This window comes from Electrona antarctica, assembly GCF_951216825.1.
Source record: "Electrona antarctica genome assembly, chromosome: 15".
In the NCBI taxonomy this organism is placed as follows: Eukaryota; Metazoa; Chordata; class Actinopteri; order Myctophiformes; family Myctophidae; genus Electrona; species Electrona antarctica.
Genome location: NC_136796.1, coordinates 43,943,220 through 43,957,182, shown reverse-complemented (window position 1 = coordinate 43,957,182; position 13,963 = coordinate 43,943,220). Strand labels below are relative to the sequence as shown.

Here is a 13,963-nt window from a genome sequence, read left to right as displayed (position 1 = left end):
CCTTTAGCTATTTGACATGCAACGAAGGGTTGTCTGTCAAATTAAGAGGTTACGTCCATCATGGCCACATCTTGGCCTTCTGGTAATGCTAAGGTAGTCTACTTGGGATGTGGTTTACGAGTGGATTTGACTTGATTATAGATGTGATCGAGGTGCTAATGTCTAATGTAGTTTTTTCCATCCTTTAACAGTTCATAATACCCTCCCACCTAGTTCCTGCAAGTCACAAGACTGATCACAGTTCAAAAGTTTTATTCACATTAAATCTTCTCTCATATGCTTTGTAGTATATACAGAAAGGTGCATTACCAGTACAAGAACAATGTACATATGTAACGTGTTGATGTTGTAAAAAAGAAACTGGTGGCATGTGAATGGACTTTTCTGTAATCCACGGCGCTGTTATAATACACATGAAACACGAGTTGTTGGTGCCATTTCGAAGGATGACACTGTATGTATACTGAGTGATATTTGGTCATGAGACACTCACAAATACAAAGCCTGAACCAGCAAATCATGCACCTTCAACTTCTATAGTGAATGCCGTAGTTTTGTCAGTTACATATGTACAACGAAGGAATGCACTGAACACCAAAGAGCGAAGTTTATTTATTCACCTCGCCTCCAACTTGAGTCTCTCTGTCTGCAGAGCACAGCACTAAAAGCACGATACCCATGGGCTTTGAGTACGATAGAAAGCCTTAAGTCTTGATTTCATTGCAGCTTTTCATAACTGACATGCAGCCGATTTTAATAGTAATACTTTAGGTGCATTATCTGTAGAAGTGAGGTAAATTAATACACTAACAAAATGATTGTTGATTCTCTTACACGTGTTGGATCTTTTCTTTCCGTATACTCATCCAGCCGATATATGGAAACAAAAAATGTCTAGATGAGAGTTCCTGAACAGAAAGTCGTCAATAGATGATGGCCATAATTTCCTCGACAGAATCTGCGATTTGCATTTAGAACCCTCTACGATTGTCTAGGATGGTGGATTTTGTGTTTTGTTATAATAAGACGTTTTTAATTGATTCATAAATTAAACGTATCAACCTTACAACCCGTTACAAACAAACCCATAACTGTCAAAATGAAGTAAGACTAAAGGTGCAGTCATTCTGAAATCGATCAATACAAAGCAAAGTAATAACAATTAACAATAATTGGTTGGCATTACAGTTATGCTGAGGTGTTAGGGAGGGCAGAAATATCAGTGCTGCTGACTTTTAGCCCACTGAAACTGATTGGTGACAGGGCTATAATCAGTGGCGTGCACAGATAGACACTAGGGGGTGCTAGAGCACCCCCTGCCCTTTTGGCAATGTGCCCTTTTGAAGAAAAAAAAAAGAAAAATATTTTTTTTCTTTTTGTTTTTTTTTATTTTTCAAAAATAGCAGACCTACAAGCTCGTAGCACGCCACTCGGTGGCGCGCTATGAGCTTGTAGATCTGCTATTTTTCAATAGCCAAAATAGATTAAGGCAACCGGCCGGTTCCACGCGCTGCACAAGGTGCCCTTTTTTAACTTGAGCACCTGCCCCTCTAAATGTCTGTGCACGCCACTGGCTATAATATACCTTGATGAATTCAGACTAGCAGATTATATTTAGGTTCCCAACAGGCTGTGTAGTAATAATATAATTACACTGTAAAGGATACCATGTGCATGAGCGTGCACGACTGCGTGCATGATCATGCGCTTGCATGAAAAATGCACGTTTGAAATGGTCACCCTATATCGATAAAAAAAGGGGATGCATGTTATTTATTTTTATACATATAAAATGTATGTTCATAAATTAACATGATAATAAAAACGCAATGCTTTACACAAGCATCTTGCAATTGTAATATTACTACACAGATAATAGCCAACTGCATGTCAAGTATTACCAAGTCAAGCATTAAGACGGACAAATAAATACGGTAATCATAAAAAAAGGAAGTTAAACTGGTGTATTATGTACAATATACTCTGACACATTGCTAAAAGGAAGAAATGTAATATATTGCCAAATAGTGCCTTTTTCTGTGCCCTCTCACTGTCCCCAAACTTTTCACAGCTCCTCTTTATCTTTTAGGCCTGCCTCCCAGGACCTCAGTGACGGAATTAAACAAAAGTGAGTGGTGTTTTGTAGGCGTGTGTTGAGAAGAGAAATCCATTGACCCCAGTATATGCTAGCAGTGAATATTAGTGGGCAGTTGATCCTCCAGAGTTTGGGGGCACCGTTGTCCCACCACCTCCCCTTTGTCCATGCCCTTGTCCGGTGTGCCCCAAAATGCAGTGTGCACTTCCACAGCCCTCATCGTCGTCATCCCCCTCGCTTTCAGAAGAAGACTGCCCGAACTGTCTTGGCTTCTCATAGACACAGCAACCTAGAACAGATATGAAAGGGATTAGATTACATTTGATTCATTCCACAGTAGGGAATGAAGTTGTTACAGTTGTTAACTATTGAATAGGATGTCTAGTGGGCATTAGGGTGCCGTAGGGGTAAAGTCTAAGGTGTGCCTCCGGCTTGGCCAGGTGCTCCAGCTAACACAAGGGGCTATATGCAGCAAACACTTCCTATTTCCTTTACATATATTTGTGATCGTATTGAACTGTATTGTATTGTATTGAACTCATTGTATTATTTTCACTGCGAGCAAGGTTCTATAAATGTATGTAATAGGTTTATTTGGCATAGTGACAAGGACTATTAATCTTCCATAGTCTTTCATTTGTTATTCATGATAGGTAGGCTAGGCTACAACTCCTCCCTAATGACCAGGAATGTGAGACAGCTGACTGCTCTTAGCACCTTTCCGCTTTTTCATAGCTTTATTATTAGTTCACATGGCTTACAAACGCAGTAAAACCACCTTCCAAAAACAACAGGACAGTTTATCAACATACCACTGCAGTGCCGCACGGTGTAAACTACAGCCTCAGCCAAGTTTAACACCTTTCTCAAGTTTAGTCTGTGGTGTTTCAGACTTCCAGTACACATCTGAGTGCTGCGCACATCATTAACACCTTGGAGGCGCAGGACGGAGATCACCGTCAAGTTAAAGTGCCCGGTCATGTGCCCGAGACGGAGATTGATTAATCTCCGTCAAATTAGTGATATGAATCTGATATGAACTGATCGCATCGCTCTACAGCTTGTTGCTGTAGAGCGCTTGTTGCGCAATCCTCGGTGTTGCACAACAGTGACACGAAAATGTTCCCTGCCTGTTTAGCTGACGACAACGGAAATCTTAAAACATTCATAACTCGCAATCTAAATCATCCCGTCTAATTATGAAAAAAGGATCCTGTGTTTGATGGCCCTCCGCTGTCCAGTCGCTAGTCACGATAGATTTATTCTTACCTCCCGTTGTTGTCGATCGACTCTAGAGTGGTGTGGCTATTGTTAGCTGCTACACACACATTCACAACAACATCCGGTCCGTCGGTAAAAGTGGTCCGCTATAAACGATTTTATTAATGGATTAAATAGGCCCGGGCCCTCAAGTTGTTAACGGTAAACCTCGGCAGTTCGAGTAAACAACGGGTGAAACGGGATGATTCCTCCTCCATTGTTGCAGTCCAGTGTGTCTGTCCACTCGTCTCGGTCGGACTGAAGGAGTTCTCTGTGAAGCTGCGGCCTCTCCGCCTACTTCTTCTACTACAGCTGTTCAACACAGCAGTGTAACAACTGGAAGAACTCCCGTTTTTAGGAGATTTGAGACGTTTCTACCTCATGTCAACGTCGCAACACAAATAATACAAACTATGAAAAACTACGCCATCACATAATCAAATTAAATAGTGTGGTTTAAAGAACTGAACTTTATTCCTACAAAATCACAATGAATGAGCCCATTTGCTTAATATCATTCCTATTCTCCATTTCTGCACTTCCTGTCTCTCTCCACGAAGAATAGAAACGCATCCAGTAGGCCATCTTCGTTCTACGTGTTCTACAGAACATGGGTGATGTGAACACAAGTATGGACTCTGTCAACTGTGGAGTAGAGTAAGATTAATGCTCACATTTTGAAGACCTCCTTCCCAGGTGTTCATTGTCGACCGTGTCACTGGAAAACTCCACCTTCTTCTCGGTCTTTCTCTTTCTCAGCTTGATTGTGAGGCTACGTCCCTCCTGTGACACAACAAGGACAGTACAGAGCTGCTGTGAATGTCTCACTTCCAGTCAGAGATATACAGTACAGCACAGAGCTATAGTACAGAGATATACAGGACAGTACAGAGCTGCTGTGAATTTCTCACTTCCAGTCAGAGATCAGATGATCTGTTGCGCTATACAATGTTGCAACATGCAACGAGGTGTTCAGTTTGTGTTTTACATTCTGTTAGATCTGAAGTAAGCAGACCCATATCTTCGTTATTTATGCACTTCAAGGAATCAAAGTAAAAAAGTAAGCATGTCATGTAAGCAAGTAAACAACATCTGTATATAGTATACATTACCATGTTTGTGTAATTGTATATGTTCTCTTTTCCCTTTTTACCTCCTTTATGATGATGATTTCCTGTTCTGTCTATAAAGAAGTGTATATTTGTACGTCTCTGCTATGATGAATTGAACAAGGTGGACCCTCTTGTAAACAAGTGTAGTGCTTTATTGGGTCGTCCACTCACAGTTAACAGTTTGTATTGAGTTGTGCTTGAAATGTACTGTAATTCTGCAAACTGTTAAAAAATACTTCAATCAATCAAATCAATTGTGCTCTAAACATTCAAAGTTGAGGTTGAAATGCTTGACAGTCAAGGTTGCTCTTTCTTTCTACTAGATTTGAGTACAACATACAAACAGTCAACAACAAAATAACACTCGTCTCAGAAACGTTTATATAAAAGCACACTTGGTGTGATCATGACATGCATAGGAAGGTGCGGCCTCATCCTTAATAGCAACAAAACAGCTTAGGCTATTATTCCTTGATTACAGAAAAACGAAAGAAGAAAAGACCGTTTATTATTTGACAGTTTGTGGGACAGACAGAGTGCATTGTAACCTGTTGTGGCGGCGGCGGCGTGTTGACTTCTACCGTCTCCGTTATCGTCTCACTTGAAGTCCCGGGAACCTCCGCCATCCCTGACGGCTAGGCGGCTAACCTTAGCTGGGTCTGACGGGACTCAGGAGGGCGCTGCCTCGAATCAACAGACAGTCGGCGATGATCGTTACAAATAATAATAATAATGATGATGATTACTATGCTAGTTTCGTAAAATCACAAATGTGATCAAGCACGAAGCCTTTTTGTGTGTCGTGAAAAGGTAGGTTTGTTTTATTGTCGCGGTAGGAAGAAGAGAGATCATAGGAAGAGATGCACGACACACAACTGTTATGTGCTGTTTACGGGGAAGATGATTACGGATGGACCACTTCCGGTCACATCCGGTGTGGTCCGTCAATCAAAGCATACCGTCCATAAACTGCAGATCCATAATATTAGATAGAGATCCCCGATGGAAACTCTAAGGTAATTGACGATTTCAGCAGCGTAACATACGCGGACCCTACAATCATGAATATGAACGAATAGAAGTTCTTCTAATGTAAACATGCTAAAGATATAATTGAAATGCTTTTCTTGGCTCAGATTTCCAAGAGGTTTTAGACGAAAGGTCGTAGCGAGCATGTCTAGTGAGTCACCACTGAGGATAATATTGAATAGTATTAAAGTGTAACGTGTCTATGTGGCTGTACGTGTTCATCACTATATATTTCTTAATGCATATAGTGTCAGTGTCAGCTTCATTTCATAATTCATAATTAAAGGCATGATTGATGATGTTTTGAATTGTAACCTAACTCACATCAGCCTTCTGGTGTTCTTCTTCGTGGGGTTTTATGGCGGTTGGCATCTTTTTATAGTTGCATTACCGCCCCCAAACAAAAGTCTTCAGTGCTATGAATTTACAGTGTTCTGTGCTCACCCAAGTAATCCCTAGCCGCAATTTGCAACTCTAGATTTTTTTATAATGGGATGAATCTAGAGTTGCAATACCCTCCATTGACTCCCCACTCATCATTTTGCGTTTGCGATCTGCTTGTCTTAAACGACGTTAAACTCACCAACATTGCAGCTGTAGTCCAAGCTTGAATTATTCTCTTTCAATCTGCCGAGCTTGTTTTTCATAAAAATCCCCCGTAGACATGTTATGAGCTACTTTCTGTCAAGAAGAAGAAATGTTGGAGTTTGGAAGCGCTCGTTTGTATTAAGGGGTCGTGCTGCGGCCTCCTGCATTATGTGCAAATGCGAAACAGATGCATGCAGGGACGTTCAGTGACTTACGACGAGCGCTTCCAAACTCCAGCACTTAGAAAAAGAATCACTTGCACAGAATTTCTTGACAGAAAGTAGCTCATAACATGTCTACGGGGGATTTTTATGAAAAACAAGCTCGGCAGATTGAAAGAGAATAATTCAAGCTTGGACTACAGCTGCAATGTTGGTGAGTTTAACGTCGTTTAAGACAAGCAGATCGCAAACGCAAAATGATGAGTGGGGAGTCAATGGAGGGTATTGCAACTCTAGATTCATCCCATTATAAAAAAATCTAGAGTTGCAAATTGCGGCTAAGTAATCCCATAAATCCCATACATTGAACTACTCCAGTCCAAACTATTCTCCCGTCATTCATTACTCAGAACCAGTGGTCTGAGTTGGTGCAAATCCTTCCCTCAATGTCTTCTATGGGCCGTAATATTCCACTATGTTGTATGTCCAACACCATTTTAATCCTTTCAGATCAGGGTCATCTCAACCGCACAATTAATTACTTTACAACTACTATGAAAGCCAGGGAACTGTCTTTTGACCATCCTCGTTCACACTTCTCCTTTCCACACCTTCCACATCTTCTTACTCTCTGCACACGACGCAACATGGCCGTAATCTTGGCAACAAAAATGCCTCATACATAGGCCCTCTTTCTTTCATGATGATCAACTAAATGATCACAATCGTGCTTTTAGAAAGTAGAAACCCTCACTGACTTAACTTTTTCCGACTCATCTCTCTATACATTTCCCACCTTGTGCGGATCTGAAAACACCGTCAGCTTTTATCTCTGCTCTCATCCCTACCACATTTCTTCCTGCTCACATTCTGAATGAATCACTTCTTCCCTCCTCTTTCTATCCACAGATATTCTCATGTCCTCCTCATCTTCATCCAAATAATTTTCCCCTGCTGACGCCATTTCAAACAAACGTCACCGTCTCCTGGTGTGGAGAATGTGGAGGACCATTTGTCCCTTCTCTGTGAGGTCCACAGAGAGGAGAACATCACTATGGAGACTGTGTTCCTCTCCCTCTTCGTCTCAAACACGCCAGCCTCTTCGGACTCAGGCGGAGAAGCTGAAACGGAAACGAGAGAAAGAGATGGCCATATTTACAAAAAAACACAATGTAAGTTTTCCTCATGCGATCACTCTCTGTACATTTTGGGTCTGGATTAGGCATGTAACGATAATATCGTATATCGAAATATATAAACTGGTGGCAATTTAAACCGATTTAATAAAAAACATTTAACGTGAATTCGTGATACATGTTGAAAAACACATATGTTAAAAAATTTGAGATTTGTGGAAAAGTTTGCTGTCATTTTCTACAGTATTGTAAAATAAAAATAAGGCAATACTGGATTTGTGCAAGAGAAAATATTTTTTGGTAATTTGTCTGGAACATTAATTTGTGTTAAAACAAATCGTGAGAAATCGTATCGTGAACCTAATATCGTGATTCGAATCGTATTGTTACAACTAGTCTGGATTGATTAAATAAGTAGGTCAGGAGTGGCTTATTGTTGGTATCAGTCGGTAACACACGGTCTGTCCCCGTTACAATGCGCTATAGACCCCTGGGAGATGGAGTCTGTCCCCGTTACAATGCGCTATAGACCTCTGGGAGATGGAGTCTGTCCCCGTTACAATGCGCTATAGACCTCTGGGAGATGGAGTCTGTCCCCGTTACAATGCGCTATAGACCTCTGGGAGATGGAGTCTGTCCCCGTTACAATGCGCTATAGACCCCTGGGAGATGGAGTCTGTCCCCGTTACAATGCGCTATAGATCCCTGGGAGATGGAGTCTGTCCCCGTTACAATGCGCTAGTCCCCTGGGAGATGGAGTCTGTCCCCGTTACAATGCGCTATAGACCCCTGGGAGATGGAGTCTGTCCCCGTTATAATGCGCTATAGACCCCTGGGAGATGGATGCTGAGGTGGAGAGCCACACCTACCATCAGCTCCCAGTATTTACCGCACAACTTGTTGCACCCAAAGGCGAGAGCTCTACCGACTGAGCTACCCGGACACAAATTGATTGATAGAATACTTTATTAAGGTAGTTCCATACAAAAGGATGCTAAAAGGATAAACCCTAGCCCCTTTCGGGACCCTTGTTTACATCTGTGGACCCATTGGGGTCCTGTGTATTCAATTAATCGATAAAGAAGATAATTATTTTTATTTTGCACTGCTGTTTTCATACAGCATATGCGTTTTTGGTCGGTCTCCTTTACAGAGTGCTGAGGCTCAAGGAATAAAATGGAGTGAGAAAGAGAGGCTTGCATACACTGTTCCAACAGCTCCTGGGGCAAAGAAAGGTAATAAACCACTAATTGAATCTGCTATGATCACAGAATGCTCAGTTCTGGCTGGACCGTGGACATAATAGTCAAGACTTTGCCTCACTTAGCTCGTGTGTATGCTTGTATGTACTTATCAATGTCATCGTTTGATTTAAATGTTGCTGCCTCTCTGTTCTGTAGTACCCGGTGGCCGGGTCTTTGCTTAATGATTTCCCTGTCTTATGGCATTCCATGTATGTGCATGGAAGGGCAGGGAGATCCAATAACAGAGCCATACTGCCAAACATAATGCATACTTGAAAATTGCAATTTTTACACATTACTGTGTTAATAAATATGCAATTAAGATGTTTTATTTTGATGAGAAGTTGTGCTGACAGAAGTATCTGTGCATCTCTGGCAGACACAACGGGGCCTTTCCCTTCAACCTACAGTCCAGAGTATGTGGAGTCCAGCTGGTATCAGTGGTGGGAGAAGGAGGGATTCTTCAGCCCAGAAATCCATGTAAGAAACAAGAGCATGTTCCTTGAATACTGTGATTTCATCATGAGTGTTGATATACCACAGTTTTCTTTTTGTCTTCAATGAATGTCATTGCAAATTAGTACCATTGATGATACGCACACGGCTGCCATCTTGCCAGCAAGGTGCTACCTAGGTGTAACTTCCCATCGACAGCCCATTCATCCAACCAGAAAAGTCGGATTTAATTGTATTAAATAACGTCAAACTCACCAACATTGCAGCTGTATGAAAAGCTTGAATTATTGTCTTACTATCTGCATAGTGTTTGTTTCATAAAAATCCACCGTAGACATGTTATAAACTACTCCCTGTTAAGAAATGACTTGCAGATTATTATTCTTCTAAGTGTCAGAGTTTGGAAGTTATCAGTTATCAGTAAAGCAACCTCCTGCTGCCTCCTGCATTATGTGCAAATTCTAAACAGGTGGTACACATGGGCTGTTGAGTGATAGTCAACGAGCACTTCCAAACGACAGCACTTGGAAGAAAAAAATCATCTGCAAGGAATTTCTTGACAGGGAGTAGCTCATAAAATGTCTACAGTGGATTTGTATTAAACAAACACATTGCAGATAGAAAGAGGATAATTAAAGCTTTCCGTACAGCTGCAATGTTGGTGAGCTTGACGTTATTTAATACAATCAGATAGGACTTTTCTGTTTGGATGAATGGGCTGTCTATGGGAAGTTGCACCTAGGTAGCACCTTGCTGGCAAGATGGCACCCGTGTGCATATCATCTCAATAGTGTGGCATTGAAAGATGTAATAGACCTTTTGTATATCTTTAGGACAAACAAGGACATGCTGTGGATCAAATCTTCACTTTGTGTATTCCTCCACCAAATGTCACCGGTACTCTGCATCTTGGCCACGCCCTGACGGTGGCCATAGAAGACGCCTTGGTTCGATGGTAACTACAGTTTAAATATATATATGTAATCTCTTATCCCATTCTGGACGGGAACCCCTTTTTGGTGTTATAAGCATTATATTATACTTTAGCTATTGAAAAATTGCAGATCTACAAGCTCGTAGCTTGTAGGTCTGCTATTTTTCAAAAATCGCGAAAAAGTGGCGCAAATCTCTGAATATATATTCTTTCAGAGAGAACGTTTTCAACCCAAATCTTTGCTTCTGGGGGGGTTCCCTGGAACAACATATTTTCAGATGGGGGTCGGAGGCCAATTACATATAATTCTGGGGGCCCTTGACATGAAATAGTTTGAGAAACCACTGATATAGAAACATAGGGTTTTCAGAAAACATTTAGAAGAATCGAGCTCAGGTCTAAATGGGTTAATTGGCTTGAGGTGAATGCGTGGGTGAAATATGAAACGCGTGGTCCAGAACTGACTGAGATCATGCAAACCTTTCAACAAGCAGGTGGGTAACAAATTATTGTCTATTTTACTCTTGTTAGGAGGAGAATGCAAGGACACAGAGTGCTCTGGGTACCTGGTTGTGACCACGCAGGAATCGCTACACAGGTACCGGGTCTATTTATTCACACTGAATTGGTTTTCAATCCTACAATAGAAATACGTAACAAAACAATGTTTGTCAACTGAAATTTCAGTGATAAAATTGTGGTGTGTCTGTGCGTGCGTGCGTGCGTGCGTGCGTGCGTGCGTGCGTGCGCGTGCGTCCGTCGTTTGCGTGTGTCTTTCAGACCGTGGTAGAGAGGAGGTTACTCAGGGAGCAAGGGAAGCGGAGACGAGATCTCAGCAGGGCTGACTTCTTACAGGAGGTGTGGAAATGGAAGAATGAGTGAGTACAGTATGCTTTCGTCACACCGCTGGTTCTGTTCTGTGTCATACAGTATCTGTGGTACGCTACGGACACTCTCTTATGGGGCTTTGCGCCTGTGTGTGTGTGTGTGTTTGCAGGAAAGGAGGCGAGATCTATTACCAGCTGAGAAAGCTTGGTTCTTCTCTGGACTGGAGCAGAGCCTGCTTCACTATGGACTCAGTGAGTCAGCAGTCGTACACTACAACACTAGTAGAACCATGTTTGACTCCAGTGTTGTTTTTGGCAGTACATTTTGATTTTAGTTAAGTCGTATTCTTTGGAATGGAACTCCATTTAGTTTTAGTCACATTTTAGTCACCAGGAATGTCTTAGTGTTAGCCTAGTTTTACTCGACTAAATGTCATAAGATTTTAGTCGACTAAAATGTATTTTGGTGGGCCTTGATGCCGTCGTAATGAAAATAGCCGATCTACAAGCAAAACTTGTAGATCGGCTATTTTCAGCATGCAACCAAGTGTAAAATGACTTATTCTGGATCTCTTGTCCACTAGTCCCTTCCTAACATTTTAGTCTTTGTTGTTGACGAAATTGTCAGTATATTTGGTCATAGTTTGTCGTCATGTCGTAGTTTTCATTTATTTTCCATTTAGTTTTTGTCAGTGGAAAAAGGTAGTCGACGAACATTTTTCGTTTGACTCCAAGTTAGTTTTTATGCTAATTATGTTTAAAGTAGAAAAGAGCTAAAGGGAAATGGTAAACATATGGTTTAAAAGAAATATATAATATTGCAAAGAACTCACTTGGAGGTGGAAATGGTATTATTATAGACGGCGGTGGAAAAGCTTTTGTGAAAATGACTTCTCACCTTGCAATGTGAAAGTATTTTTTATCACTATTATACGTGCTTTAGGCCTACAGTATGTTCTATGTTTAGGTAGTCCATTCATTCAAATAAGTCCAACTGAGGGACATTTTTATATTATTATTAGAATTATTTATTTATGCATAATATTTGCATGACATTTGGATGGAACGATAACTATCGATAGCTGGTGTTTTGGTATGTTGAAAATAGTCCATGTTGCAAGCTCGTTGTGAGCTTACAGATCCACCATTTTCACTATTTTTGAAAATCTATTATTTATTGGCAGCTAGTCAAAAAAAAAGTAATTACAATTTACAACACTATGGTACAAACCAGCAGTGGCTGTGCATTGTGGAGGAGACATTTGTAATGGAGACACGAACTCATGCATTGAGACTACAAGAAAAATGGACTGAATATAGAAATCAACATAACGACACCGATGTTAATAATGATGGACATTCATAAATAGACTGGAAAATGATATATTTGAACCCTTGCACTGTGCCTATATATATATAGGCTATATGTCATAATCGATTTAATCAATTAGGCTGGGGTGTGGTTGGTGATGGTGTTGTTTTGGTGTGTTTCAGGGATTCAGCAGGGCTGTGACTGAGGCCTTTGTGAGGCTGAGTGACTCCGGCCTGATCTACCGCTCGGAGGGGCTGGTCAACTGGAGCTGTGCTCTGGAGTCGGCCATCTCTGACATAGAGGTGGCACATTCTTTTAGCTTCCATTAGTTTGTGTATGGCTCTTAACCTGCAGGCGATTCTACAAATGTCTTCTAAATCCTGACAGTTTTCTGAAAACCCTATGTTTCCATGTCGGTGGTTCTCAAGCTATAGTTCATGTCCAGGAGCCCCAGGTGATATGCATTTGGCCGCCGACCCCCATCTGAAAATATGTTGTTCCAGGGACCCCCCGAGAAGCAAAGATTTGAGTTAAAAAACGTTCGCTCTGAAAGAATATATATTCAAAGATCTGCGCCACATTTTTTCAAAAATAGCAGATCTACAAGCTCGTAGCGCGGCACTCGGTGCCGCGCTATGAGCTTGTAGATCTGCTATTTTTCAATAGCTAAAGTATAACATAATGCTTAAAACACCAAAAGGGGTTCCCACTTCCCGCCCCGAATAGTTTATGCAGGGACTTACGCAGCTAAAGATATTTGGCGGTCTTTGTTTTTTTTGTTCATGTTGAATATGTAAAAAATAAAATAGAATCGTCCAGAGTGCAGTCTGTGTTTATAGTCCTATGCAGGAATATTGTGCATTTCTTTTGTTCAGGTTAGGGCATTAAGCAACTAGTCGACTAGTTTACTAGTCGACTAGTAAATCCACTAGTCGACCTTGTTGGTACTAGTTGACTAGTTTATTTTAATTTTTTTAAATTTTTTCCCCGATTTTGTAGGCCTCAAGATCAGGTAGATTATAGTTATAGTCACCATGTACACAGTTTTTCAATGTACAAATATTTATTTCAAAAATAAATAAATAAATAAAAGTTTATTTTTTTAATTTATTTTTTTACATAATAGGTAGTTAAACAACTAGTCGACTAGTAAACTAGGCAACTAGTCAACTTGTAAAAATGACTAGAAGTGAATGCCCTAGTTCAGGTCTACTTTGCTGTAGCGAGGTCATTTTAAAGGTCTACTTTGCTGTAGCGAGGTCATTTTAAAGTTGCCATTTTGATTTTTTAGGTTGAGTCGAAGGTGCTCTCTGGGAGAACTATGCTGTCTGTTCCTGGTTATGAGAAGAAGATTGAATTTGGATCCATGGTGACCTTTGTGTACCCTATAGAGGGCGGTGGTGAGTCATCCTTTGTATATCCTATGGAGCAGTGGTTCCGAAACTATATAGTACTAGCCTGGAACTCACCTATGCTTTTTATGGCATAGGCAGCTCCCGGCAGGATCCGCCGGCAGAAACTATGCGCAGCTGCTAGACATGAGACTGATTAATTAGAGCGACAGAGTGTGTGTGTGTATATGTGTGCGTGTGTGTCAATTTAACAAAGGTGCAGACGATCAGAAATCAGCAGAGAGTGAGTGATGTTTGTGCTACTCTATGCCGAATTGAAATGGACTATTAAAGTGTCCTACATCATAAGATGCCCAGCCCGCACAGGCTTACAAGACACTCACAAAAGTGTACATACATAGTAGTGATATACACAAAATACATAGACAGTTACTTATGGATACATCGTTCTCCAACG

General features: G+C 41.0%; 2 protein-coding genes across 2 annotated transcripts in view; one reads left to right on the top strand and one right to left on the bottom strand.

Annotated features, from left to right (window-relative positions):
- Positions 1-235: 235 nt before the first annotated feature.
- ppp1r11 (protein phosphatase 1, regulatory (inhibitor) subunit 11) lies at positions 236-5,155 on the bottom strand. Its single transcript, XM_079523231.1, has 3 exons — positions 5,016-5,155; positions 4,030-4,138; positions 236-2,384 (listed from the first exon to the last, which is right to left on the bottom strand). Exons 1-3 carry the CDS (start codon positions 5,091-5,093, stop codon positions 2,200-2,202), a joined length of 372 nt encoding a protein of 123 aa, XP_079379357.1. The 5' UTR covers positions 5,094-5,155; the 3' UTR covers positions 236-2,199.
- A 219-nt stretch (positions 5,156-5,374) lies between these two features.
- Positions 5,375-13,963, top strand: part of vars2 (valyl-tRNA synthetase 2, mitochondrial) — a 44,732-nt gene continuing 36,143 nt past the window's right edge. The window contains exons 1-10 of the mRNA XM_079523220.1: positions 5,375-5,483; positions 7,155-7,417; positions 8,535-8,616; positions 9,005-9,105; positions 9,915-10,036; positions 10,547-10,613; positions 10,796-10,893; positions 11,013-11,094; positions 12,337-12,456; positions 13,446-13,554. Coding sequence (XP_079379346.1) covers positions 7,244-7,417; positions 8,535-8,616; positions 9,005-9,105; positions 9,915-10,036; positions 10,547-10,613; positions 10,796-10,893; positions 11,013-11,094; positions 12,337-12,456; positions 13,446-13,554 — 955 coding nt within the window. The 5' untranslated portion in view covers positions 5,375-5,483; positions 7,155-7,243. The remainder of the gene's footprint in view (positions 5,484-7,154; positions 7,418-8,534; positions 8,617-9,004; positions 9,106-9,914; positions 10,037-10,546; positions 10,614-10,795; positions 10,894-11,012; positions 11,095-12,336; positions 12,457-13,445; positions 13,555-13,963) is intronic.

What these genes read in the sequence shown, in the direction of transcription:
- ppp1r11 (XM_079523231.1), bottom strand. Translation starts at nt 5,093, where the DNA reads ATGGCGGAGGTTCCCGGGACTTCAAGTGAGACGATAACGGAGACGGTA. An exon ending in CGCCGCCGCCGCCACAACAG is followed by an intron (nt 4,139 to 5,015) that starts GTTACAATGCAC and finishes GTTGTGTCACAG; the next exon opens with GAGGGACGTAGCCTCACAAT. An exon ending in GGGAAGGAGGTCTTCAAAAT is followed by an intron (nt 2,385 to 4,029) that starts GTGAGCATTAAT and finishes TATCTGTTCTAG; the next exon opens with GTTGCTGTGTCTATGAGAAG.